The sequence below is a fragment of the Sarcophilus harrisii genome, chromosome 3, assembly GCF_902635505.1.
Source record: "Sarcophilus harrisii chromosome 3, mSarHar1.11, whole genome shotgun sequence".
In the NCBI taxonomy this organism is placed as follows: Eukaryota; Metazoa; Chordata; class Mammalia; order Dasyuromorphia; family Dasyuridae; genus Sarcophilus; species Sarcophilus harrisii.
Window position 1 is genome coordinate 301,371,674 of NC_045428.1, and position 27,512 is coordinate 301,399,185.

Sequence of the window (27,512 nt, forward strand, 5' to 3'; positions counted from 1 at the left end):
AGTTTTTGTATCTTTTTAAAATTTATTTGTGCTGCCCTTATTAAGCTGCTGACTGTTTTTGATTCTCTTGCACCATTCTTATTAAATTTCATAATTTTTCTTCTACTTCTCTTATTTGATTTTTAAAGTACTTTTTGATTTCTTTCAGGAGTTCTTTTTGGGCCTGAAGTCAATTCACATTTTAATTTGAGGCTTTGCATGTGGATGTTTGACATCGCTGTTCTCTTTTGAGTTTGTGTCTTGATCTTCTCTATCATCATAGTAACTTTGTATGATCAGGTTCTTTTTGTTGTCGTTGTTGCTCCTCTTTTCCAGCCTATTTTGTAATTTTTAAAGTTGAGCTCTGCTTCTTAGGTGGAAGGGGCATTGTTCCAAGCTTCTTGTGCTGGGGGCTGTAGGCGTTGATGTTGGTTTGGCCACTTGCGTGGTCCTGTGCTGAGGCTTGCGGGTCATAGGGGACATGAGGAGAGATGATGCTGTGCCAGGCCTGTGGATCTTGGTCACTAATATATGCTGGAACTTAGGGCTTCCTGCTAGCTTGCTGTGGCAGGCCTTTTGCTGGCTTGCTGAGATGCCATGAGTCTGCATTTTCCCTAAGTGGGATAGACCTTTTTTGCCGACTTTCCAAATTGTCTTAGAGTGAAAAATTGTTTCACCCTATATTTTTGTTGGTTCTAACGTTCCAGAATTCATTTTGAAGTCTATTTTATAGTTATTTAAAGATGAATTTGGGAGAGAGACAATTTCTTGCTTACTCTGCCATCTTGGCTCCTGGAAGATGAGTTTTGTTTTTTAAATAGAAGTATAACATTAAAAAAATAGGGAAACATATGAGTCACATCATCATATTGGATGAGATCTAGCAGAATCCAAGGGGAAAAGGAAATGCCAATAGATAGTTAAGTCCTCAAGATGTTCTGTATGTGTGTGTATGTGTGTATGTATGTGTGTGTGTGTGTGTGTGTGTGTGTGTGCACTGAATGCATCAAGTACCAGGACATTGCAGAGCCCTCTGAATAGAATCCATAATTACACAAGAGTTCAGTCTAACTCAGGAGTTCTCAATTTGGAGTCTTAACAGGGGGCAGCCCTGGATGGATCTTTGAGGCAAGAGGGAGGATCCAAGCAGAGCCCACCCTCAGAGAGGTTCCAGAATCCTTTGAAAGAGAAACCTTTTTACTCACTACAGTCAGGATCAACCAAGGCCTGCTTACTCCATCTAGAAATGAAAGAGTGGAGCCTGTTCTTAGCTCTCAATCTAAACACTGAGGCTGCTGAGATAAGAAAACCACGGACAATACCAAATCCTTTGAATAAATATCTTATACTAAGATACTCAGGGTTTAATATCCAAGAAAGAGAGTGATCTCAGAAATCCAATTAAAACCTCACAGGAAAAAATGGCCTTTATGGCCATAAAGACTATAAGAATACCTGGAAGAAAAAAATATTTCAAGTTTCAAAGAGAACTCAAAATGAAGGCGCGAAATAGTAAGGATCACACAAGATCTGGCAGCTGCCAAATAAAGAAAAGGGGAGCTTGGAATCAAATATGTCAAAAGGCAAAAGATAAAAGCTTAGAACCAAGAATAACCTACCCAGAAAAACTGAGTATAATCTGATAGGGGAAAAGTGAACCTTAGGGAAGTAGATTTCCAAAAATTCCTGATGAAATGGCCAGAATTGATTAGATCTTTTGAAACAGAAATTCAGGAGTCAAGAGAAACATAAAAAAGTAAAATTGTTTTGTTTAAATGTTAAAAGGAGGTAAGAACAAATGTCTTCTCTGCAATTCAATACCTTTAGGGATCATAGAGAAAGGTAAATAATAAGACTATAGGACTATGGGTTGACCCAAATGTCAGAAAGAATACCACTATTCTTTCAATGATGCTATATTGTAAATCATGGAACACTTGAAATTGGGAGTCACCACAAGGGCATTAGAAAGTAATACATTGAGAACAAAGCAACAGCAAGGCTTTGTATAAAAGAAATGGTATAACTGATATCATCAGAGAGATGTAGGACAGAAAGGCAGGTAGCTTGGTCACATAGAAAAGGAGAGATAACTAGAGAACTTATGTTCTCTATTGGTATCCACACAATGTCAAAAGATCTAAAGGAAGGCTCCTACCACATTGGTAGAATACTTCATGAAGTATTCTGTGGTGTTCTCTTCTTTTTCTATAATATATGATGGTTCTCTAGGAGCAGGTTTCTTGGGGAGGTTTTCTGGAGGCAGCCTTAGTTTCAGTTCCGTGTAATAATCACTTCAAACGCAGCCAGCTGATAAAATCTAAACGTTTATTTTCTCCACCAAGTCTTATCTCTTTCCTTGGGCCCAGTTAGCTTTAATAGAGACCTATCTCTCTCCTTGGTTCTAAGAGCTCTCTCCTAATGTCTCCAAATCCAAAGGTTTGTCCTTCAGCCTCCAGCCAGCACAAAGGTGGAAAATGGAATGAATCTGACTCTGCCTCCAAGAGTGGGCATGTGGGCTTCTGTATCTCCCAGAGTGCTCTTTGTCCCTAAGAGCTTCTTGTTTATATGTTGTTCACTGAGTACACACCAATCATTATATCACTGGGAAACCATTATTTGTTGTAGGATTAAATCAATTCTAAATTAGATTTAAACATTGTCTCCTCAATTCCACTTAGTACCTTGTTTCAAGTTCTGGCCCATAACATCTCCTTGTAGGATCAGATCAATCATACTGAACCATGCTAAATTAGAGAATTATTGTCTCTATCAATTCTAATGACTTAACACTTTGTAAGGAATACAACAGTATTCATACAACAGACAAGAATCATATTGGATGACAGAATGTGCACAAGTTTTGAGGTTCACCACTGGGTGAATTAGCAGCACTATAGAGCTGTCAAAGTGTGGAAGTTATTATATTTGGTACATTGTCCAAATCTACAAAGATCTTATTGAAATTTAATTCTGTTCCCAATGTGTTTATAGCTATCATTCAAATTTGATAAGTGTGCCATATTTGTCTTCTTCCATGGCACTGATTAAAATGATATGTAACTGAGGATAAACTATAGCTTTCCTTGGTCTTTTCTTTAGAGGCTTTTGACTGACAATATTTTGGATCTGGTCATTTGTAATCAATCAACAAGTATTCATGAAATGCCTGCTATGAGTCAGGCACTGATCTAGGAGTAGGAGATATAAACATAAAGAATGAGACAATTTCTTCTGTCAATGATAGAATCTATATAATTGTTTGGTAATTATCCAAATCACTCTCTATAAAGCTATCATGAGAAACTTTGTCAAATATTCTGCTAAAATCTAGTCAAACTATGTTTACATCTTTTCTCTGATTTACCAGTTCATGAATTCTAGCATAGAAGCAAATGATTTTAATCTGTCAAGTTCTATTGATGAATGAACTGTACTTCATTGTATAGATAAAGAAAGGGGATATACTACTACTACTAATAGCATTTTTATAGTCTTTAAGGTATGCAAAGGATCTCAGAAATACTATCTAATTTTATCCCTATGACAACTCTAGGATGTAGGTGCCTTTAATATCCCCACTTCACAGTTAAGGAAACTGAAACAGAGAAATTAAATGATTTGCTCAGGGTCACCCAGATCAGAAGAATCTGAGATCATATTTTAATTTAGATTTTGGTGATTCTAGGCCTAGCATTCTATCCACTGTGTCACCTAGTGCCTTGCTCATTGAGCCTGAGTTGAAAGCGACTCAGTCATTTCATCCAATTTCCATGCTTCATCATGAGTCCTTCTACAATTATTCTAAAGAGTTTTTGAACCTTCATTTAAAGATTTCTAGTGAGTTGCTTAAGGGGCTGTGAGGCAGTGAAGAGTTCCAAATAAGAAGAATAGTATTCCTACGTACAAAACATTTATAGTGACAATGTACCTATCAACTGGGAAATGGTTGAAATGAATTTAGTGGAATATTACTGTGGCACATGAAATGGGTTCAGAGAAACTTGAAACTTAAGAAGGCTTATATATTGATAAGAGCGAAGTGTGAAAAACCTGCAGAATAATTTACATGTTAACAATAACACAATAAAAACAAATAACTTTGAAAGACTCTGATCACGGCAATATTCAACTGTGACTGGAGAAGTCAGAAGTGTGCTACCCATCTCTTGATAGAAGCTGATAGATTTACTTAAGATGAAGAATGAGACATATTGTAAGACTGAAACAATGTGAGAATGTATTTTGTTTGGTTATGCACGCTTATTTTTTTTCTTTTTTCATTTGCGTGAAACAGTGGGATAAAGAAAATGAACACACACACATAAATATATGTAAGTGAAAAAAGAATTCTACTGATGTATAACCTACTACACACCTCTTGAGTCAGCTCATTCAATATTTAGCCTGATAGTAAAAACAAGTTTCAATCACTGTAGCTAGTTCTGCCCCCTGAGGCTAGGCAGCTGGATTCATCTTCCATACAACCACAACAGCCTTTCCAAAATCATGAAACTATAAGTTTAATTGGGCCTTTACTGAGCCAAAGCAGTAGCTTCCTGATTTTGCTATCCCATTCACCACAACAGCTTTTCTAAACCTTTATCTTCTCTCCTCAAGAATCTCCTTAACAGAGAATTTTGTCTCATAATTTCTCTGAAAAAAAAAAAATGGACAATTTACCAAGAATTCCCCTTTCCTCAGATGAACTGTGATCCTTTTCTTTGCCAAGGCTGACCTTTCTAAATGCATGAGTGATTCCATGTCTTCTCTAACACACTCACACATCCCGATTTTGGCATTAATTTTCCACTACTAAATGTACTCATGGCAGAGAATATCCCCGCTAGCTAATCTCCTATAGCATCCCTCCCTTTTGGGGGTTAAATCACTGAGAAGGGCATCCACACAAGGGTACTTCCTTTCCTCTCACCCTCTTAACTTGATATAGCCTAGCTTCTGACTTCATCATTCAACCCAAACTGCTCTTCACAAAATTATTAATGAACTCTTAATTGCTAAATCTGATGACCTTTTCTCATTCCTCATCCTTCTTGCCATTGACACTGTTGATCACTCTTGATATTTTCTTCTTTCTAGGTTCTTTCCTCCTAGCTGCCTGATTGTCCCATAGTCTCCTGTTGGATCTTTGCGTGTCTCCCAAGGCTCTACCTTGGGCCCTCTCCTTAGCAAGTGAAATAGTATAGAGCTTATCAGTATGATGGATTCAATGATCACATCTCAGTTGATGATTCCCTAATTTATTCCTTATTTAATTCTAAGCTGTCTTCCAGAGGCAGCTAGTGGTTCAGTGAACAGATCACTGGGCTTGGAGTTAAAAATACCTATACTTCCTAGCTAGGCAAGTCACTTAACTTTTGATTACCTAACAAAATGGATCCATTGAAGAAGAAACTGGCAAACAACTCCAGCATCTTTGCTAGAAAACCCCCAGACAGAATTATGAAAGGTTGGACATGACTGACCTCTCTACCATCTCCACCTCTTTTGGACACTTGAATTCATTGACTGCCTCCCTCTGCCCCAAATCCTTCCCTCTTTCTAACTTCCTCATGCTCATGGTCACCTTGACTTCTCCCCATATTGTCATTTCATTGTTTGTAACATCTCTCATATAGGCCCCCTTCTTTCCTTTGATATTGCTACCACCCTGATGAAGGTCCTCATTATACCTAGATTACTGTAATAATCGGCTGGTTGGCTTCCTGTACCATCTCTCTTCACTCAGTTGTGAAATTTAACTTTCGAAGGTGTGATCCTGACCAGGAAATATCCTTTCATCCCATTCAATAAACTCCAGGGGCCCCTTCTTATCTCCAGGACCAAATAGAAAATCTTTCATTTGGTGTTTAAAGCAAAAGACTGATCATTTCCACTGACTGTCCCTCATACCTGGAACTTTATCTCTTCTCATTTCTGTCTTAGAATCCTGACTTCCTTCAAATGTTACCCAGTTTCAGCTTTTGCCAGTTCTCCTCGTTTTCCCTAAGAGTATCTCAAATTTACCCCAATATATATCTTTTGTACCATGTTTATGTGTTTCCTTCCCTATTAAACTGTAAACATCCCAAGTTTTTTTTTTTTTTTGGTGCCTGTTTTGACAATGTTTTGCACATACATAGCAGGCATTTTACCAGCCAGTAAGCTGATTACAACCCCCTAGAGATGTCCTTTTTGAAGGCTAAATATCCCTAAATTTCCTTTCATTTAGCAGTCTTGAGACACTATCTCTAGAATTCCTTTCAGCTCATTTTCCCTACATCATGATGCTGAATACAGCATGACAGATGTGGTCCTGCCCCTTGTTTCTCAATGCAATTAGCAGTTTGGGCCTTTTCCACATGAACTGCTGTCTAGTTGTGCAGCTGAAAGACACATAGACATCACGCAGAATTTGCAGTCGCAAGTCCTGTTTTCTCATTTTAAGCCTGGAATATAGCTGGGTGTTCTCAGGCTAATTATTTCACCATTATAGACCAGGAGGGTGGGAAGTGGTGGACAAGATAAAATCCATTTCTCAGAAGTTAAGGCATACACTTTAGCCTGCTGGAAGTCCACTTTACTCCAGCTACTCTTTTAAACTGTCCCTGCATACACACACACACACACACACACACACACACAAAAACACATACATATAGCGCTATGGGAATGAAATAAATAAGAAGTTGAAACACAATTAATCCCACACTGCCAGTGCATTTCAATAACCAAGGAGTCCCAAAGTGGCATCCAGGTATCTTTTAAATTTGAGCAGTCTTTCTTACGCAAATTCTCCTCTAAATGTATGAGAGCAAGACCATTCTGCAGATGCCACAGACAATGATTTTGCATGATCAATATTTGGTTTTGGAGAATCAGGAAGGGGAAGTTTTTGTTTTGTTTTTTAAAAAAAGAGAGAAAGCAGCCTCTGTCCAATATAAATTTGTTTTATTGAAGCAGTGAAGTCACATGACCTTGCATCTAGATTTTAGGATGGTCACAGAATTGGCCACAGTAATCAGCCCTGAAAATGATGTTTTTCTTTGTACTAATAGACATATTGTGTTTACATACAGCATCCAGGATTGGAAATCACCAGACTCAAACACAGCATGTGTTGATTTATTGGGAGGTACAGCCTCACTGGAAATGGTGTTCATAAAGTCTACAAAACCACCACCCAGTAACATTATCAATGGGATCAAACTTCTTTAAAAAAAAAAAAAGTTACCCCCAAACCAAGAGCACAGTGTTCAAAGCCAGCAGTTTACAATTTGTTATTTATCCCTTTAAATGGACATTTTCTTTTCAAAAACAGTTTGCTGAAATCCCTTTTTTATCAAATCCAATAACATACTAAATATAAACTGTACCCCTTGGACAAGGCAATGAAATAACAGTTTATTTGGAAGGGGAATCGAGAGAAAATACATCTACATCTTGATTTTTGTTAACAAAAATGTATATTTCATTAATTTAGGGAAAAGGAAAGGTAATGGCAGTCAAAAGAGAAGTGGAAAATTAGAGAGGACAAAGAAAGAGGGCTGGGAATCGAAATAAAGACCACACACTTCTGAATTTGAATTTCATTTCCAGGCTAACCTACTTTTTATTTAATGCAAATTACAGTACCAGTTAACTATTTCCAAACTGAGTCACACAGAACAAAATGTATTTACAAGGGAATGGGGGAAGGAAAAAAAAAACATTAAGCATACTGTCCACAAAAAAGTATATATTTAAATGAAAAAAAAAAATTCAGTCACAGAGGCATTCAAGTAGTAATAATGTTATACAGGTTTTGCTTTTTCCTTTAAATCAAGACAGATTTGCACAAGTGTTTGCAATAGTTTGTATACAACCCACAGTCCTTTATATATATATATATATATATATTTATATATATTTAGATTTCTGTTTCTAATATGGAAGTGGTCACGCTAATCGGTGTGTGTACAGGCCCAAGTGATCCATCGGCAACACATTTATAAATGCAAATTTTACAGGCAAGCACATTTTCATACATCTATCTGCATCTTCTTGTAGACAGATATATAAAAAAGTTTAGAATGAATTAACACAAGGAAGCTACTTTTCAAGCTAACCCCTTATGCATGGTTTGTCATTTTGCTTTTATTGCAGAGGTGCAAAATGGAGCGACAAAACTTGAATATTGGGCATAACCCCTGTGAAAATAATCTGAACCCCAGGGATTACTTTTCAAAACTTCAGAAAGGCAGGCCCTGGTCTGGTTACTTGTCTGTGCTTCTAAGTTGTCTGTTTTACTTTCAATGGCTCAGGTTTCTACCAGAAAAGACTAAAATACTGGTAATGGATGCTTGTTTTTTGTGTATGGGGAAAAGTTTGGCTCCGCCAAGATTTAGAACTTTGCTAAACATGAACTGGAGGAACCCAATGCAATTGTTTTGTTAAAACAAAATGTCAATTATTGGGGGTCTAGCACTGGCCAAATTTTTTTTTTTTTTTAAAGAATGTCTAAAGTTAGATTCTTCAAAAGGAAATGGCAAGAAATTTTAAACATAATAATACCAGTGTCTTGATATCCACAGGGTCAGAGAATATAGTTTTCTCAGAAACCTTTGCATTAGTGCAGACAAAATGACTGCCATACTTCTTTGCTAAAAAAACAAACCAAAAAATATATTTTTTAAAAATCGAGTGGACTGTTAACAAAACAAAAAAATTACATCACTGTCACGTCACCAGAAAAAAAAGGTGCCGTCTTTTGCCTTGCTGGAATGAACAACAAGATGTGTCAAAAATAGCAACCTTTGGTTTGGTAAAGTTTTTTTTTTTTTTTCTTTCTTCTCTTCAAGACATTGTATATGGAATACTTGGAGGCAAAACAAATGATTGTATTTTTCCTTAAGAAAAAAAAGCCTTTGTGCTGGGTACATAAAAATAAAACTGATTTTAATCAAGATTTATAAATGACATTTTATTGGAAGGGGTGAGAGTGGCAAGAAGGGAGCAAGCTAAGAGTTCTTGTTAAAACAACAGTATCTTAACTGGAATGTCCTACACATTGTAGCCACCAGTAATTACGATGTGACATTCTGAACCATTTTTATGTTGAGTTGTGGTCCTATGAAGATATTTTTGATTCATAAAATCAAATTCTCTCTCTCAGTGGGGAAGGGAAAGGGAGAAGGGAGGAAACAAGGAAGGAAGGAAGGGAGGGAAGAAGGGAGGGAAAGAGGAGAGAGAAAATGAACCAGAAGGAAGGCTCCCAGAATCTGCTGTTTACAAGATCCCTAGATGTAGGGCTTGGGGAAAGACGAGCAAAATCTAATCTAGCTGATCCCTGCCCCAGCTTTAGGGCAACTTGGTGCTGGGAGGGTAATGTGTGAAATAATGAAACCGGTCACTGCTACTGGGGAGGAAACCAACATTCAGAGCCAAAACAAAGTCAGGGTGTGAGTAAAACGAGTTAGAACATGGTTTCCTCTGTTTCCACTACTAAGCATGGTATCACTGAAACCTTAACAGCACTCATAACAGCTGTGGGAAGGGTTAAATGCTGCTTTGTGAGACATTAGTTAAAGGAGGGAATGGGGACACAGAAAAGGGAAACAAAATTATAAAACAAAACCAAAAACAAAACCAAAAACGAACCATGGAAGCGAAGGCACTCCAAACTATATAGATACACTATACATTGCTAGAGTTATTGTTACAATAATACAGGCCGGTACCTACTGTACAGAGTTAAAACTATATGGCTTTAAAAAGCTCGTCTACATTTTGTCTGATTATTAAACAGAATCACTGCCCTGAACAGTAACTTTTTGCTCATTAATAACAGTTCCTGGGTCCACATATTTACATACAAAACAATAAAACTTAAATTTAAAAACATCAAAAGAAAATATAATGTACAAGCTTGAATTTGGTGAGGAGCTTTTTATTATTATTATTATTATTATTTACAAAAAGATATTCAGAGACCTGGATCTCACTTGTATAAAAGAGTTCTGTGATCCTGCCATGATCCTTGAGAAAGTAAAATCATCGGACCTCAGCCCTCACACACATAAAATAAAATAAAAATGAGAGAAAAGCGCTTACATTTCCCTCTTACTCCCTCCTCCTCTTCTTCCTCTCATCCTTAGGGAAAAAAAGACACAAGTGTTTCCTGATATAAGCAGTGATTTTATGGACTTTGGAAAATACTATCCAAGTCCAGAGAAATGTCTTTTTCCAAATTTGTGGCTAGGCATTGTTTTAAAGCATATCCATTATTAGTCACTAATCAGCCTTTTAAATCTTCTATAAATTCTTTTGGGAAACTTATTAAAGCCCTCCTTCCCTTTAGGGGATTCTGCTGGCAAGTTTCATAAATTCAGATTTCTTTCAGATTCTAATTATTTGTAATAGCTAATCAAAATTCAGAATATTTTTGAGGGTTTTTTTTTTGGGGTGTATGTGTATGTGTGTGTGTGTGTTTCTTTCCTGTACTATCACATACCTAGCACTTTCAAACACCCCCGAAAGCATAGCTTAACGAGTGAAAACTAAGATGGCTCATAGTTTTCTTTCTGGGTATCAGTTCCTCTCAGCAGGAAGCAACCATTTCTCAGACACCCTCCTCTTTGTCCAACAGGAGGGCAGTAGAGCTGTCTGTGCCCATTTCCAGAACTAAGAGACTAATCTTCTTCCAAATGAGTCGGAAGGTGAGAAATTCAATCTCTACATGACTTACTGTAGTAATGAGGAGGGTGGTCCAAGAGCAGGTTGCACACTCAGAGAAAGACTAGCCTCCTAGCAGTAATTTTGCAGCCAGCCCTGTTGTTGCTAGTTTATCCTTGGAAGGTGTTTGAGAAAGGGTAGGCAGGAGGGAAGGGGCCATCACTTAAAATGATCTTTAAATGTAAAATACAACTGATTGTGCCTTAAAGAGTCACAGGTCAAGTAATGGCCCATAAGCACCAAGGTGACTAAGGTTCATTTTAGTGAGTATATAAGGCCCACATGGACACCAAACTCACAAGTATAAAACAGACCAATTCTGAAAAGACTATTTCTACATTGCAAATATAATCCATCCACCCTCCTGGCTTTCCAAGGAATATTGCTTTTACTTCAAAAACAGAGACTTTGAATCTGACATCATTCACTGATACAGAAAGAAAATAGAACAAGATAATTAACTGGAAAAAAAAAAAGCATTCTCATGCTTCAATCAGACAATTTTCATATTGTAGACAAAAAAATAAAAAAGCAGTATTGAATATATGTATACATGTATATATATAATATATATACACACATTTATATAATCAGCTTTCCTATAAGTCAGCAGGTACAAGTACTTTTTATATAATTTTGATGACTAGTTTATTAATATTTTTACCATTTTAATATCATAATGGCGTATCTGACATGCATCAATAAATAAAAATTTAAAAGCATGAGGTTAAAAAAGAATGAAATTAAATATAGATTCTAGATTTGGATTTAAAATTAGAACTATGTATAGAATGTGGCAATTTGCAAGCTCAACTTTCAATAAAAAATTATGAAAAATAAACCAGTAGACTGTTACAGTTCACATTATAAACTATAGTGTCCTCTCATGGTGTATCTTTGCAAGGGAAGCAATTTTAGAGCAAAACCTGGAAAAATATATTCACAGTGGCCATTTGCCAAAGAGCCCGTAAGCTGTCCCCTTCCCAAAGGACACAGTTCTTCACCTGCTTTTTTTTTCTTCTGCAGACCAAAGCTGCTCACCTAACTTTTCTTTCCTTAGCCTTTCTAGATCACTACTCAAAAGCTAGGCTGAGATTAGGCAGAAAGCCTTCAGTTAGCCAAACAAGCATCCTCTTGTATGGCTAATAGAGCTAAGCTCTGGCTTGCTTCTTCTCATCTGACAACTTTCTATCATGTGTGACACTGTAGGTTTCTCTCACCCTGATGTAAGAGCAAAATTTTAAAAAAATAAGCAAACCCCCTGAAAACATTCCAAGTGTAGCTCCAAACTTGAAACTCAATTGCCTCCCTTGGTGATGAATGTGACACATTTTATATTATATCTGCCACACCCACCCCAACATGCCAAAGGCAATTCTTCAAATACCTTAGGATATGGATTAATTTTACAAGCAACACTGAAGCCCCCAATGAATTACACCTGCTAAGCTCCAACCAAATTCAAGCTGTGCACTATACCAATGTCTGACACTTTGACTGAAAAAAAGAAAAGAAAATTCCCCAAAACTTCAGCACAGAATTCTTCGTTTGTGGAAGGGGGCATGAGGCAAGAGTCCTGCTTTTAAGAGTACACAACAGCAGACTTTCCTTAAAAAAAGATTGTCGCGGGAGTTATTTCATGTTCTATTGCTCCGCTTGTCCCCTCCCTACGACCCCTCCCAAGCCCCTGGAAATCCCTCAAAGTGAGAATACAATGAAACTGGTTTGTATTTATAGATATTTTACAAGGTTAAATAAGAACAACAATAATAAAAAAATTGAACACTAAAATGAACAAGGTTTTTTTTTCTCTTTAATTTTCTTTCCCAACGTGACCAGTGTTGCTGAGTGAAACCCAAGTGGCCGGCGAGTTTTCCTGCACAGCTGGCTGCCTGGTGCTGGTTCAGGTGGAGTTGGAGGCTGAAGCTGATGCTGCGTTATTGGTCTGTCCTCGATCTCCTGCATTAGCATCTGCAATAAGAATTCCCAAAAGAGAAAGCATGAGCAATGCTGTTTGGGGAGAATTTTTAAATAAGGCTATGAGCAGGGCACTGAAACCTGCTTCAGAGATTGCATGCTGCCTCCCTGGGCTGCTCTGACAACAGGGAAAAAACTTTTGAGAAGCTATTTGCCTTCCCTGATATCAGAAACGATTAGGATTTTAGCAGTGAAAATGACATTATAGAAGTGGCACCAACATCTGATTTGCAGCTGAACATGTATTATCTTCCCCTGTAGAATATGAATTCCTTGAGGACTTGCTTTTCTATTTGGATTTAGTGACTACAGCAAGGTGAATATAGTAAGTGCATAATAAATATTATTTTCTATTCCTTTTTCTGCATATTTGCATTTCAACCACGCTTAACTTCCCTACTAGACTATAAGCTTTTCAAGGGCAAGAGCCCAATATATTTGTCTTTGCAACTATCATACTACCTGAACTGAAAAACATTTCAAAAGACAAGGCTGGACAACTATGGTATTTAAATAATTTTTGAAACTGTACACATGATCTGTTTCTTCTCAATCTACTCTTGTTATTGCACTGATATCACATTCAGAGGTTCAAGAGTGTGTTACTGGAAAAGTTTCCAGAGAGACTATTTATTATCTGCCAAAGTTGGAGAGGTGATGAAGGCTGCAATGATATCCTGAAGACTTTGGCTAATGAGTACCTTATACTTGTTTGTACTTCTGTACCTTCTTCTCTCCTGGCAGGAAATTTCTTGGTAAATAACAAGCTCCTAACACTTTAGAGAAGCAAAATTTTATGTAGTGATGCCTTGCCCCTTGAGGGGGGGATAATGTAGATCAAGAAGAGATATTGTCAAAGAGATAAGACTATTGGGATTTACTCATCAGACTTTCAAAACAGAAGGGCCATTCTACTTTCTGAGTTATGACTTCTTCACAAAGACCTTGTCCATTCAGTTATTTTTGTTAACATAATGATCCTAGTACCCTGTTCTAACACAGGTAATACCTCTAAACCTCCTCCTTAATTATGCTACTTTTCTTCATCAAGAGCCTATTCTTAATGTTTTTAATCCCATCTCTTTGAAGGATGTGTGTAATGATTTTTGAGATTCAACAATGAAATCATCCTTTCCTGTCAAAAATCCCTTTTGTCCCTATATTCTGAACAAATCTAGTTTATTTTTTCTTCATACTCTGGTGAAATGCAGACCTAGATGCTGTGATGTCAGGACCAATTAATTAGGATCAGAGAAATTTATGAAACTGAACAGTTTTAATCATGGTGGCAGTAAGATATAAAGAACACTGGATGTGGACAAAGAAACTTTGGCTTCAAATCCTATCACTTAATACTTCTGTGACTTTGACCAAGTAACTTTATCCCTCTGGCCTCCAGTTTCCTAATCTGTTAAATAGAGGGGGTTGATCCTTGGAGTTTCTTCTAACTTTAAAATCTTTAAGTGCTTGACAAGGAGTTGATTCAATCAGAAAGTACATAGCCTGTTCCTAGTTAAATTTTCTGCTGACATAGGACTTCCTACTTTAAGTCTGAATGTCTATTATTTCATTTATTTTATTTTAGATAATGACTCTTGGGCTTCCATGACTATATTCTGATATGTCTTGGTTTCGTCTTTCCGCTGAATTTGAGAGTGATGCATTCTGTCCTACTTCTAGTAATTTTTCCACTGCTCTTCAGAGTTCCCTTTCTCAAATGACCTCTCTTCAATTACCTTCCTGAATTTGGCTATCAAACAAGCTCTTTTCTGTAAAGCCCACTTCACAGTAATAACAGACAGTTCATGTTCTGGATAAGTGTTAATTTCTGATTGGATCAGAGGTGTTAAACCTTCAACTATAGTAAGATATGAGATATAAATGCACCTAAAACTGGGATCTATTTGTAAGGAAAGGCACAGTAATTATCTAATAATAATAATAATCCTACAATAGATTCTCATTCAGAGCAATCTAATAAAATAAAATCTATTTTCAGCAATTTATAACTATTTCTTTACCTATTCTCAGCAGTTTTATATGCTGCATCATTCTTAAATGCTTGACAAAAAGATTTATTGGTTTACTGGAAATATAACACACATGAACACTGTCCCTGAAAACATCTTAAGCTCTGTTCTAACCAGCCCTTCTCTCACAACAAAGGCTGAAAATGAGTTAGATAAATATCTCAAAGTTAAACTTGTTTTGTCTACATCAAATTTACTTCTAGTTCAAATCTTGTTAAGCAACAAATGAAATAGAATTCTCTATGCAGCCAATATCTCACACCATATAAAGATGAGATCACAATGCGTACATAATTTAGACATAAAAGGTAATACCAGAAGTAAATTAGGTGACCTGTCAGGTCTATGGAGAAGGGAAGAATTTATGACCAAACAAGGGCTAGAGAATATTATGAAATTCAAAATAGATAATTTATTACATTAAAAGTTTTGCACAAATAAAAATAATGCAACCAAGATTAGAAAGATAGCAGAAAGCTGTCTGTTTTTACAGACATTATTTCTGATAATGGCCTCATTTCTTATATAGAGAACTGAGCCAAATTTATAAGAATACAAGACATTCCCCAGTTGACAAATGGTCAAAGGATATGAACAAGCAGTTTTCTGATGAAGAAAAAGTTATCTATAGTCATAAAAAATGCTCAAAGAGGTATTACCTTACACCTATAAAAATGATTAAAAAGACAGAAAAGGAAAATGACAAATATTGGAGAAGATGTGGGAAAATTGGGACATTAATGCATCATTGGTGGAGTTGTGAACTGATGCAACCGTTTTGGAGAAAAATTTAGAATTCTATCCAAAAAGTAATCAAACTATGCATATTTTTTGATGCAGCAATACAAATAGCTCAATATCCCAAAAAAGTCATTAAAAAAGGGAGAAAAGGATCTACAAAAAAATTTGTTGCAGCTCTTTTTGTGGTGGCAAAGAAAACTGAGGGAATGCCCATCAATTGGGTAAAACCTGAACAATTTGTGATATATGAATGTAATAGGATCCTAGAAACAAAGAAATGAAGAAAAGATGGATTTCAGAAAACCCTGTAAAGACTTGCAGGACTGATTTTGGATGAAGTGAACAGAACTGGGAGAACACCATACATAAATGGTAACACTGTGTGATGATCAAATATAATTGATTTAGTTCTTAGCAATACAATGATCCAAGAAAATTCCAAAAATTCATGATGGAGAATGCTATCCACATCCAGAGAAAGAATTATGGAATCTGAATATAGATTGAAGTCTATCTATTATTTTCATTTTTTGTGTCTCTTCTCTTTTGTTCTGTTTCTTCTTTTACATTGCTAATGTGGAAACAGGTTTCCATGATTGCACATATAAAGTTGCTTGCCATCTTGGGGAAGAGAGGAAGAAAAATTTGAAACTCAACATCTTATAAAAATTAATGTTGAAAACAATCTTTACGTGTAATTGGAAAAAATATACTATTTACACGAAAAACCCAAATTCTTCTGTGCTAGGAAGCACTTGGCATGATTTGCTCATCTGCCAATCCAAGATTATCTTTGAGTTATGTTTTATTTATCTGTAAAGAGTTTTGAAGGTCTTTAATAGACTTTTAAATATGGAACCAGAACCAAATTCTACTTTTAAAGATTTCATTTTAAACCATTTAAAAATGGAATCAAATTCCTTAGGTCTGGATTTTGCTATTCTCTTCTGTAATAAGCCCAAGTTGCTTGATGAGAAAAACTTTGGTTGTTGATTATTTTGTCTAAATAGGAAGGAATCTGTATTTATACAGCTCAGTTTTTTGTCTGAAAGTTAGCAGATAGAATATATGTTTCAAAACCCTGTTTTTAGGAGATTGATTCTATGTTCTTAAAGATCAAATTATGAGAGAGGAAAACCAAAAGGAATTCTTAATACTATAAATTTTAGCATTCAACAGATAACCAAAACTCACTGATTGTGATGATGCAAGATTTTCTGACATATAAAATTAAACTTCAAAGCAGAATTCACAGATAAAAGAGCCAAGAAGATGTAGTGAAAAGGGCTCTTCTCAAACTTCGCCAACATTTCTTCCACAATCTGAACTGAGGACCTTGATTATTTTACTGAGCATTGTGAATTCCCTTGTCTCTTCTCTACATCTCAAATTCCCTTGAGATGCACTCTTCCTTCATTCCAGTTTCTGATGAAGATGGGGCTCTTACTACCAAGCCCAATTGTAACTAGTGTACGTGTAACCTTAGTTTCATCTCCTCCCTTCTCCAGTAAATTGCTCCCACAATCACCTTCTTAATTTTTATTTCTATCTACAGGTTCCTTCCTTGAAGCCTACAAATATGCTTTAAAAACCCTTTCTAGACTTTAACATCCCCTCAAGAAATCATCCTTTTCCTTTTACCTTTTCCACCACATTCTTAGAAAAAAGTAATCTATATTCATTGGCTTCACTTTCTCTCAATAATTTGCAATCTGGCTTCTGATGCAATCAGTGAAATGCTCTTTCTAAAAGTGCCAATGTTTTTTTTTTAACTGCCAAATAGCATGGCCTTTTCTTGGTTCTTACCTTTTTGCTAATTGCTGACACTGGCACTGTTGATTGCTCTTTATTCCTGAATGTTCTCTTCTCTGGATTTTTATGATACTGCTCTCTTGGTCCTCTTCCTGTCTGACCTCTCCTCAATTTCCTTTGCTGAATCATCATCCAGACCCCACCTCTTAACTATGTGTATATCCAGACGCCGTCCTGGGCTTTTTTCTCCTTCTGAAATCACTTTCAGTGCTTTTGTCAACTCCTATGGGTTTTATAATAATTGTTATGCTGACAACTCTTAAAATCTGCCTAGTCCTGGTCTCTTTCTTGACCTCCAGTCCCACTGTCCTTTCTAAGAAGCTGCCAAATCTCATCATCTCTAAATGAATACACCCTCCAGCACCTGGTGCTCTCTCCAGTTGCACAGGCACCACTCTAGATAGGCCCTTATCACCTTTTGCCACAGTCTCTCGATTGATTTCTGGGCCAAGTCTCTTTACTCTTTATTTTCAACACAGTTGCCAAAGTGATTTCTGTAAAGTGTAGAGTTCACTCTGCCACCACTCCCTTACTCAAACTCTAGTGGTTCCCCGTTATTTCCAGGATTAAAAATAAGCTCCCATTTGAAATGTAAAGCTCTTCAGACAATGACCCTATCCTGGCATTCCAGTCCTGTTATATATCCACTTCCCCAATCAGACTGTCTCTTTCTCAAAAATGACACCAAATCTCTAATCTCCATGTCTCTGTACTGGCTGTTCTTTTCCTAGTTCCTCTCCCCGTAATGCACTCTCCTTTTTTCCCTCACTTTCACATCTTAGAATCCCTAGGTTGCTTTCAAGTCGGTCTTCTTTTACCTTCCCTGATCCTCCCCAGCTGTTAGTGCTCTTCCCATGATTTAGTCTATGTACACACACTGCCTTGTCTTTCTAGAGTAGGGTGTGTTTATTTTTGTTTTTGTATCTCCAATGCCCAGCATAGTTCCTGGTATGAAGTATGTACCTAATAAACACTTACTGACTGGTTGGATGATGTGATTTTTATGTGTGCTTAAGCATACTTTTATTTAGAGCTTAAACTGGAAATAAAACTTAAGCTACTTAATTTAACCACAAAGCTCATGCTTAGTCTAGTCTATTTTGTTTGTTTTAAAGACACCATCTCTTTAAATCAGAACTCAACTTTAGGATAATATGTATTGCTGACAAAAGCACTATATTTTTTAAGCATGAGAGCACTAAAGTACCTGCATATTTGCACAGAGCATTATAAAATGGCCTGGGAATAATTCCAGTTATTATTTAATTGGCTTCAAACTAATATTTAATAACAACTTTTCTCCTTTGTATGAGGCTAAAGAAGGTAGCAGGTTGCTCATTTGTGGGGGGGAGAAGACAACACTGTTCCCGAGAGAAAACAAGAAAAAATAAATTAAATTATCTCTTTGGGTAAAACCATTCCTATTAAATATACAGTGGCATAGAACCATATATAAAATATATAGACAAAATGTAAAATACATATTAAAGCCTCCAAATACAAACCCCTTCTGCCCTAAGTTTTTAAAATACATACATCTATGTGTACCTACACATACCAAGATCATAGATTTAAAGCTGGAAGGGGCCTCAGAAGCCATTAGTCCAGCCCCTTCATATGACAGATCAGGAAACTGAGGCCCAAAAAGAGTAACAGCCATATTCTCATGCACATTCACCCAGACATGAAGCATGATATAGTATAAAAGGTATTAGATGTGAAACTTGGCTTTGCTACTGGCTACTTACTACATTAGGCCTCAGGTTCTCCACCATTAATACTTTTTCTGCCTCCCCTTCCTCCCCCTCACCCCCAGCTCCCTCTCTTGATATTGGGCAATTCTTTCATAGCTTATCCAAGATGGAAGGATGGGGGGAAGACCCACCAGCACCAGGAGGACCCTTTCTTCCTTCCCTTGCACTGTCTGACTTCATAGGGATTGCACAAGATGGGAATAAGTAACTCTTTCCTTCTGACAAAAAAATTACCATGGGTCTTAACATCTATCCTACCTCTATACTTTGCAATGTGCCCCCATCAAGAAGTTTTGGGTTCAAATCCACCTCTGGGTGAATCTAAGTAACTCACTTCACTTCTTATTGTTCCTAGCAACTCTAAGGCTCTAAGATGCAGAAGAGGCTCTTTTATTTAGTGGAAGGAGATTTCTCACTTGGGAGTTCCCTGCACTAATGAAAATCACAGGTCCAGTTCCTATTCCTAGAATTTTAAAACTTAGGCAACTTCACATATTTATACAGATATGAGATAAATATAGAATTATATGGAGAGATCTGAGATAGACACACTCCTTCCACACATATCAGAATAGACAGGCAGATGGACAAAGACCCATAATGAGCACAAAAAAATATGACATATAGTTATCAATTAGCAGTAATGATTAAGGAGCTGGGTTTTTTTTTTTTAATTTTTAAACTTAAATTTTTGAGTTTCAAATTCTATCCCTTCCTTTCTCCCAATCCTCCCTACTTGCTGAGATGTAAGTAACCAGATATAGGTTATATATGTGCAATTGTATAAAATAGTTTCATGTTAGTTACTTTGTATAAGATGACTTGAATAAAAGAAAAAGAACGAAAGGAAGTGAAAAATAGCATGTTTTAGTGTGTATTTAATCAATATCAGTTCTCTGGAGGAGGATAGTATACGTCACGTCATCATTATTCCAGTGGGGATTATTTTAAATTTTTGTATTGCTGAAAATAGCTAGATCATTCACATTCTTCATTGAACCACGTTGCTGTTACTGTGTACAACATTCTCCTGGTTCTGCTCACTTTACTATGCAATAATTCATATAAGTCTTTCCAGGTTTTTCTGAAATTATCCTGCCTATCATTTCTTATAGCACAAAGATATTCCACTATAATCACATACCGTAGCTTATTAAACCATTCTCAATTGATTGGCACAAGTTCCATTTCTAATTCTTAGCCAGAAGGTACTAAGTTAATCATTGTGGGCCCCATTTTTGCTCTTAGGGAGCTTATAATTTAACAGAGAAGACATAAACATGCAGAACATAAAATAATGACATAAAAAAATAAAGAGTTAGCATATTAACAGAGAATATCTTAAGCTATGATACAAAGAAAAAAAGAGATTTGGAACAAGAAGATGTGAGTTCAAGCTGTGGCTCTTGTAACTTTATGTGATTTTGAATAGGTTATTTAACTTTTCTGGGTTTCAGGTTAAATATAAAAAGGAACAGTAATGCTGGTTTTCTACCTCATTAGACAATTTTGGTGATCAAGTGGGGCAATATGTGCAAAACATTTTGTTAACAAAATAATATGTGTGTGTGTAAAAGGGAAGCAGTAGGGTAAGCAGAATGGGCTTTGTTACTTATTACCTGTGGTTGTGGGTAAGTCACTTAATCTTTCTAAGTCTCAGTTTTTTCACCTGTTTATAATGGGTATACTCATACTTCCTATTACACTTAGTTGTTGTGAGAAAAGTAGTTATGTAGACTGTAAAAGTACTATAGAAATATGAGCAATTATCACTATTACCAAAGGATACACAATGACTGAAGAGATGGTAAGAGCTAAATGCTCTCAGTGAGGCTCAAGTCACCAGGTCCAAAAGTACATTCCAGGGCACTGAAAGAACTTGCAGATGTGACTGATGAATTGTTGTTGGTGATTTCTGAAAAATTGTGGAGAATGGAAGAGGAGCTTCAGGAATAGAGGCAGGTATAATGTACCACTTTTCAGAAAGGGGAAGAACATGGTCTAGATTCTTCTAGGCCAGTGAAACTTTGAATGTGGTTTTTGGCAAAATTCTAGAGTGCTCTATTGCAGGGATGGCACCAATTGGAAAGGTCTGGCTACCATGTGGGATAATGTATAAGGGCAGGATGGAATTATGAGCTCATTCTAATTAGATAAATTTTACTGGGATAAGTGCAAAACTCTATTATTAAAAAAAAAAATTATCTGCACCTGTATAGAGCAGTTCAGATGTAGCTAAACAATGATTCATGTGAACAGAATGTGGGGATTTTAGTAAATTGTAGATTCAGTGATGAAGCAGCAGGGTGACATGGCATTCAAAAACGTGAATATGAAATTAAGTTCCATTAAAGCAAATATAATCTAGAATTAAGAGGCTCACTATGCTCTGCCCTAGTCTAAACACATCTCTGCTATCAGTCAGCTGTACATTTTAGGCAACAAAGTAGAGTTTATACAAAATACGATACCCCAAGTTGGTAAAAGAATTCCTAAACATGCTGTGGAAGTATGAGTTGAAGGATAGGTGAATATTTAGCTTAGAAAAGAAAAGACTTAAGGAAAACATGATAGCTGTCAAATATGTGAAGGTTTACTATTAGATATGTCCTGCTTTATCCTAGAGGAGACAAGAAGTTATAAGCAAATGGATTTAGCTAAACTGTATTGAAACAATAACAAAAAAAAAAAATCTAAAAAAAGAGCTGTTCAAAAGTGGAATGATTCTCAAGATTGTATCTTCTCATTTTTGGAAGTTTTTGAGTAGATTCCTACTTGAGTCAGAAGATGAGACGTCTTCTAATTCTGGATTTTATCATTAGTTGCTAAGGGAATCTCAGAGACAATAAATACTAAAGGTCAGATCAGGGAGAAGGAACACTGTGGGCTAGATAGAGTAGCTTGGTAAAGCTTAATGAAAAAAGGATGTGAGTTTGAAGGATAAGTAGATCATAAACCCACATGCAAATAAACAGATGCACTCAAGGACACAGAGAGGAGCACATCCTTTGTTGACTGTCTGGGCAGGGGTCCTCAAACTTTTTAAATAGGGGGCCAGTTCACTGTCCTTCAGACTGCTGGAGGGCCGGAATATAGTAAAAACAAAAAATTTGTTTTGTGGGCCTTTAAATAAAGAAACTTCATAGCCATAGAGTGGATCCTACATATGAAGTCATATAAGCACATAAGTCATATAATGCTTGCAGAAGAGTTGAGGATTCTTTTCCTTATTTTTGTGGATATTTAGACACAAATATTCTGATATTCATTTGGAGTAATGGGAGCAAAATGAATCAAATGAGAGGCCTCAAGATTGAATCTAAGCCATAAGAGCCCAGAAGGGTCAGTAATAGAGGTACAGTTATGTCTCTCTATCTCTTGAGGCCTATCAGGTGGACTATTTTGGGCTAAAATTTTGGCCCTAGTCTGCTATCAGAGTAGCTCTATCCCATTTTCTCATCTGGTTATGTCTTTACGCTTGTTGTTTCATCTGGAAGCCAAGTTACCTCCCCATTTTACCTTAAATTACTATGACTTCTGACTTCTCCTCTCCCACCAAAGGAGAATGAGTCACACTGTCCTTACCTTTGTTGGGACACTTGGAAGAACTTAGTATTGCTACAGAATTCAATCAGTCTCTCATTTGGTAGATGCCAGCTTTCCCTAACCTAACACATATATAATATATAAAATATGTATAATGTAATATCTAATATATATAACATTACCATCCAAATATAATTCTAGGTTACTTTCTTATTGTGTCTTTCCTTCTTGTCTCCATTTGCCAATAGCTCTCTTTTGGTCTATGTCCATAAGTGCTGGTAGAGGGGGCTCTCTCCTCAGTGTCTTATAGTGTGTGGTCCTGTTTCCAGCCCTCCAACTAACTATGTTTTTTTCATCCGATTCCTTGATGTTGATGATTCCCTTGTGGCGGCCTTCCCCTAAGGGAGGGAGATCATGTCTACACGGAGCCCCCATCTTTGTTTCTTGGCACTGCTTCCTCATGCTAGCTCTCCCAAGTCTCTGTTTACTGCTCAGGAATTCTTGGTGTTCCTTCCTTGGGCTCTAATTCTATATCCAAGTGACTCCACAGCTATACTTAAGTGCCTTCCATGTGCACTGTTAGGCACAAGAGGAAACAAGGATAAACATCAGATATCCTTGCTTTTTATGAAGGGACTTTTCCAGATTATCACTGATTCACAAAACAATGAATTTCAGAGAAAAAAAAGTCACATACCATATCTCCAACTAGTACTGATTGTGATCTTCTGAATAGTCAGGGGGAGTCCTTTTCCTATGAAGGCTATAGCTAGATTAGAGGACTATGGATATAACTTTTTTTGTTTTGCTTTGTTTTTGGTGAGGCATTTAGGCTTAAGTGACTTGCCCAGAATCACAGTTAGTGTTGTATCTGAGGCTGTGGATTCGGGTCCTCCTGACTCCAGGGCTTATAATCTTATTTATTGTATTATCTAGTTGCCCCAGGTTAGATGACCATGAAAAGGAAAGTACTGAGAAAGGAAGTGAGGCTATATTCAGACTGAAATAACTAGTCCACTCATGTAATAATAGTTTTGTAAAGGGATGCTTTGTCAAACTGCCAGCTGCCAGATACTTAACCATATTGGAACTCAGTCTCCTCAATGTTAAAGGGAAGGAATTGGCTAGAAAACTTCTTCCAACTCTAAACATTTCCTCCTTTAAGACACTGTTGAAGAGAGGAACTGAAGACATCCTGGAAGTCAGTTGCTCTCAGATAGGGGACAGGTGTCATAGCAGTTCTTTGTAGTTAGAGTCAGTGTAAAAAGCAGAGATGCCCTATGATTAATATTTCAATATCTATGCTGTTGCTGATATGGACACTCCTAACAAAGGTATAAATACCCCAACATGGCCATAACTTTTTCATTTTGTGCGACTCCACTTCACATCCTACCATATATCATCCACAAAGAGATTATTCCTCACCAAACCTTCCCCCAGCTCTCATTCCCTGACATTGTGTGGATATCAACGGAATACATAAACAATTCCTGAATTATTCTTTGCTCTTGTTACATGACTAGTTCATTTGTCTTCTGTCCATATATCTCTCTAAAGATAGTCTAAAGATAGCCTCTATGCTATTTTCCTAGGGCAGTTCTTTGTTAGTTCCTACTATGTACCTTTTCATTGTTTTTTGGGTGACCCACAACTTTAATTCTTAAGAGATTCTGGTATTATATATAGTGTCACTGGAAAAATGCTGATGTTAAAGAGAGATTTTATCCTTAAAAAAAAAAAAAAAAAAGGTATCTGCTGATGGGTAAAATAATGAGAAGCTAAGAAGAGTTTTCAAAAAGAAAAAAAAGTCACAAACTATTATTATCAGCTATAAAGATTGCTCTATATTAATAAGAACAGAAGTGCAAACCAAAACAGCTGAGAGTATACCTCACATGAAGCAAACTGGAAAAGATGACAAGATTAAAGTAATTGATGTTAAAGGGGTTATAGTAGGGAAACTAATACACTGCTGATGTAATAGTGAATTTTTTCCAACTATCCTAGAAAGCTTTTTTGGAATTATGAGAAGAAAGTAATCATAAGTTCATATCTTTTGATGCAGAGGTCCTACTGCTAGGCATTTACAAAGAAAAGAGATAAATGATAAAAACAAAGATATCAAATAAAACAAAATATTTATAACATTATTTTTTTTCTGGGGGTGGAATAAAGACCTGTGAACAGAGTAAATGCCCATCGACAGGAGAATGGTAGAACATTATGTTACATGTATACAATGGGATATTACTATACAGAAACAATGAATATGAAGAATATGGGGAAGAAAAACTTTTATGAACTGAAGCAAACTGTATAAAATCACAATGATTATAACAATATGAATGGAAAAAAACCAGCAATAAGATTATCACCCAGAAATACTGTAAAGTTAAAATTATCTATATTGGTCTCAAATAGACATTAGAATATATCTTCCTTTCCTTTCTTTGCAGAGTGGTAGTGTTGGCAGATGGATATGAGTGTATTATTAATACTGCAAATAATTCTGAGTTGATTGGTTTTGCTTAACTATTTCTTCTCTCCCTGCCCCCTTTTTATTCTTTGTTAAAAAGAAATGTTCTCTGGGAACAAGAGAGGCAAGGAACATATTGGGAAATGAAGGTGACATTAAAACAAAAGATGTTAAGAGAATTTAAATTAAAAAGATAGGTCTTTGTTCAGGGAGAAATTTGGGGATCATTTAAAGGATTGTATGATTTTCATGAGGAATATAAACCATTTGTCAGCTATATATTATAGTCTCGACACTTAATCAGATCTTGACGTGTTGTTTGTTCATTGAAAGCTGCTTAATTCCAATTAGTTTTCTACAAATTTTTGTTTACTATTATTACTATTTTACTACTACTATTTTTTATTACTATTTTTAAAAAGTGTATGGACACATCAAAGAAGGGAACTTTCAGTTATTTCTGAAAAGAACATTGACAGAATTTTGTATATCTGTGCATTAAAAAATCCCCAAAATTGGACCTGTGTGATTCATGGTAGGGAGTTCTCACAGAAGGAATTCTTCTATCAATGAAAATCAATATCTTAGCTTTAGAGTATTGAGAGGTTAAGTGACATATTTCTGATCACAGTCTATTCTGTCACAGATGATGTAAATAAATATAGGTCTTCCTGACTTCAAAGCCAGATCTCTATCAACTACAGTTTAGCAAAAGTTAGTCAGCAGAGAAAATGAAACTCATGTATTTTTAGTGTGATGACAATGAAGTGATAAACATCTAAGACAATGATGATTTAAAAAAAAAAAAAAGATTACTTTTATCAGAACAGAAAAAAATGTTCACAGAATTTTTAGCATGGTCATTTTGGGTAATTTTTATCAGTGTTATATTTACATTTCCCCTCTTAAATGTGTATATAAGTAATATGTGTAACATTTATGTACATGACAGGACTTGAAGAACAGCTGAGGCAGCTACTATTATTAAATAACATCTCACATTTTACCTATATTTTATAGATATGTACATATTATACTTTTTAAAATCTATATTTATCTTGATCCTTATAACAATCTCATGAATTCCTAAGAAAAGATTTATGTTTTACAACTTGTATCCTGAGACAATAAATGATCTATAGTGACTAACTTGACTTTGGCTTTCTGTTATGTTTTTGCTTTTATAATTGTCACTATGTATGATAGTGCATTTTCTAGTTCTATTTTTTCACTTGGCAATACTTTTAGGCTATCCATGTTTCTTATTTTCTTAATTTCTCATTTTCATCATGTCTTATGGCAAATAGTAAAATTCCATTACATTAACATCGCATAATTTAATCCCTTTGTTATCTATCTCATTTTACCATCCTTTCAATATTTAAAGACTTCTATCATCTCTCCCATCCAGCTACTGAATCCCTGAATGGTGATTGATAAGACAATTTTGATAATCAACCATCCAAAGTAATGTCCTTTGGTTGTCCTTTATACTTAGGCAGTGTGAATGTGGAAACAAGAACTGAAGACAGCACTCTAGATATAGTCTGATATAGTACAGTTAACTTTTTACTTCCTATGATCTAAATGAAATCCCCCTCCCACTTTTTTTTGAGGAAAAAACAAGGAATGCTGGATTTTTAGAAGCCAAATCACATTGAGGATTTATATTAACACTGTATTTAGCTAAAACTCCTGGATATTTTTTACATTGGTATTAGAAAAACAGGTCTCTTCCATCTTGTACTACAGTTTAAGCACATGAGTTAAAAAAATAAAATCTAAATTTGGTTATTTTAACTAAAATTGTTAAAATTTATTTTTCAGTTTGTTGTTAGTCTTGTGTGACAATTGTTTTATTGGTATTATTCACAAACACTCCTTCAAAATCACTGATAAAAATGAGAGCTGAGGTAGGGCCAAGGGCAAGTCTCCTGAAATGTCTCCAAAAATAATTAGCATATTTTTGCATATGGTGATTTGATAAGTAGGAGTTCCACCTAATAAATACTATTATTTCGCCCAATTTCACCATATTATCCAAAGGACATCTTAAAAGATGACACAAAATACCTGTCTAAAATTCAGGTGTAAGTATGCCTTTGCCAACTAACTTGGGTCATTAAAGAGGAAATGGACTTAGCTTAAACATGCTTTGTTTTAGTAGCCCATGTTAGTTTCCAGTGATTAGCACTTTTTCCCCTAAATGTTTAAAATCTTTGAATGCATAGTAAATAAATGGTTTATGTTTGCTTCCCCCCCCCCCCCCATTTGTGACACTGCAGCACCATGGTGCAGGCCCTCATGTTTGTACTACTGCAATGGTCTTGACACAAGTTGCTCCCCATTCCAATCCTTCTTACATTTAATTATCAAATTGATTTTTCTGCAAGTAGAGAACTATGGCCCGACTGACACCCCCTTATCCACACCAATTCAATAAACTCCAATGGTTCCCTACTACTTCCAGAATCTAATATA

General features: G+C 36.0%; 1 protein-coding gene across 4 annotated transcripts in view; it reads right to left on the reverse strand.

Annotated features, from left to right (window-relative positions):
• Positions 1–6,913: 6,913 nt before the first annotated feature.
• GSK3B (glycogen synthase kinase 3 beta) overlaps positions 6,914–27,512 on the reverse strand; it is a 237,367-nt gene continuing 216,768 nt past the window's right edge. For 2 of the 4 annotated variants that reach the window (XM_031959703.1, XM_031959701.1), the window contains 2 exons: positions 20,786–20,921; positions 6,914–12,663 (listed from right to left, as the gene is read on the reverse strand). In XM_031959703.1, coding sequence (XP_031815563.1) covers positions 20,821–20,921 — 101 coding nt within the window. In that variant the 3' untranslated portion in view covers positions 6,914–12,663; positions 20,786–20,820. The remainder of the gene's footprint in view (positions 12,664–20,785; positions 20,922–27,512) is intronic. The other 2 variants (XM_031959704.1, XM_031959702.1) reach the window with 1 other exon arrangement.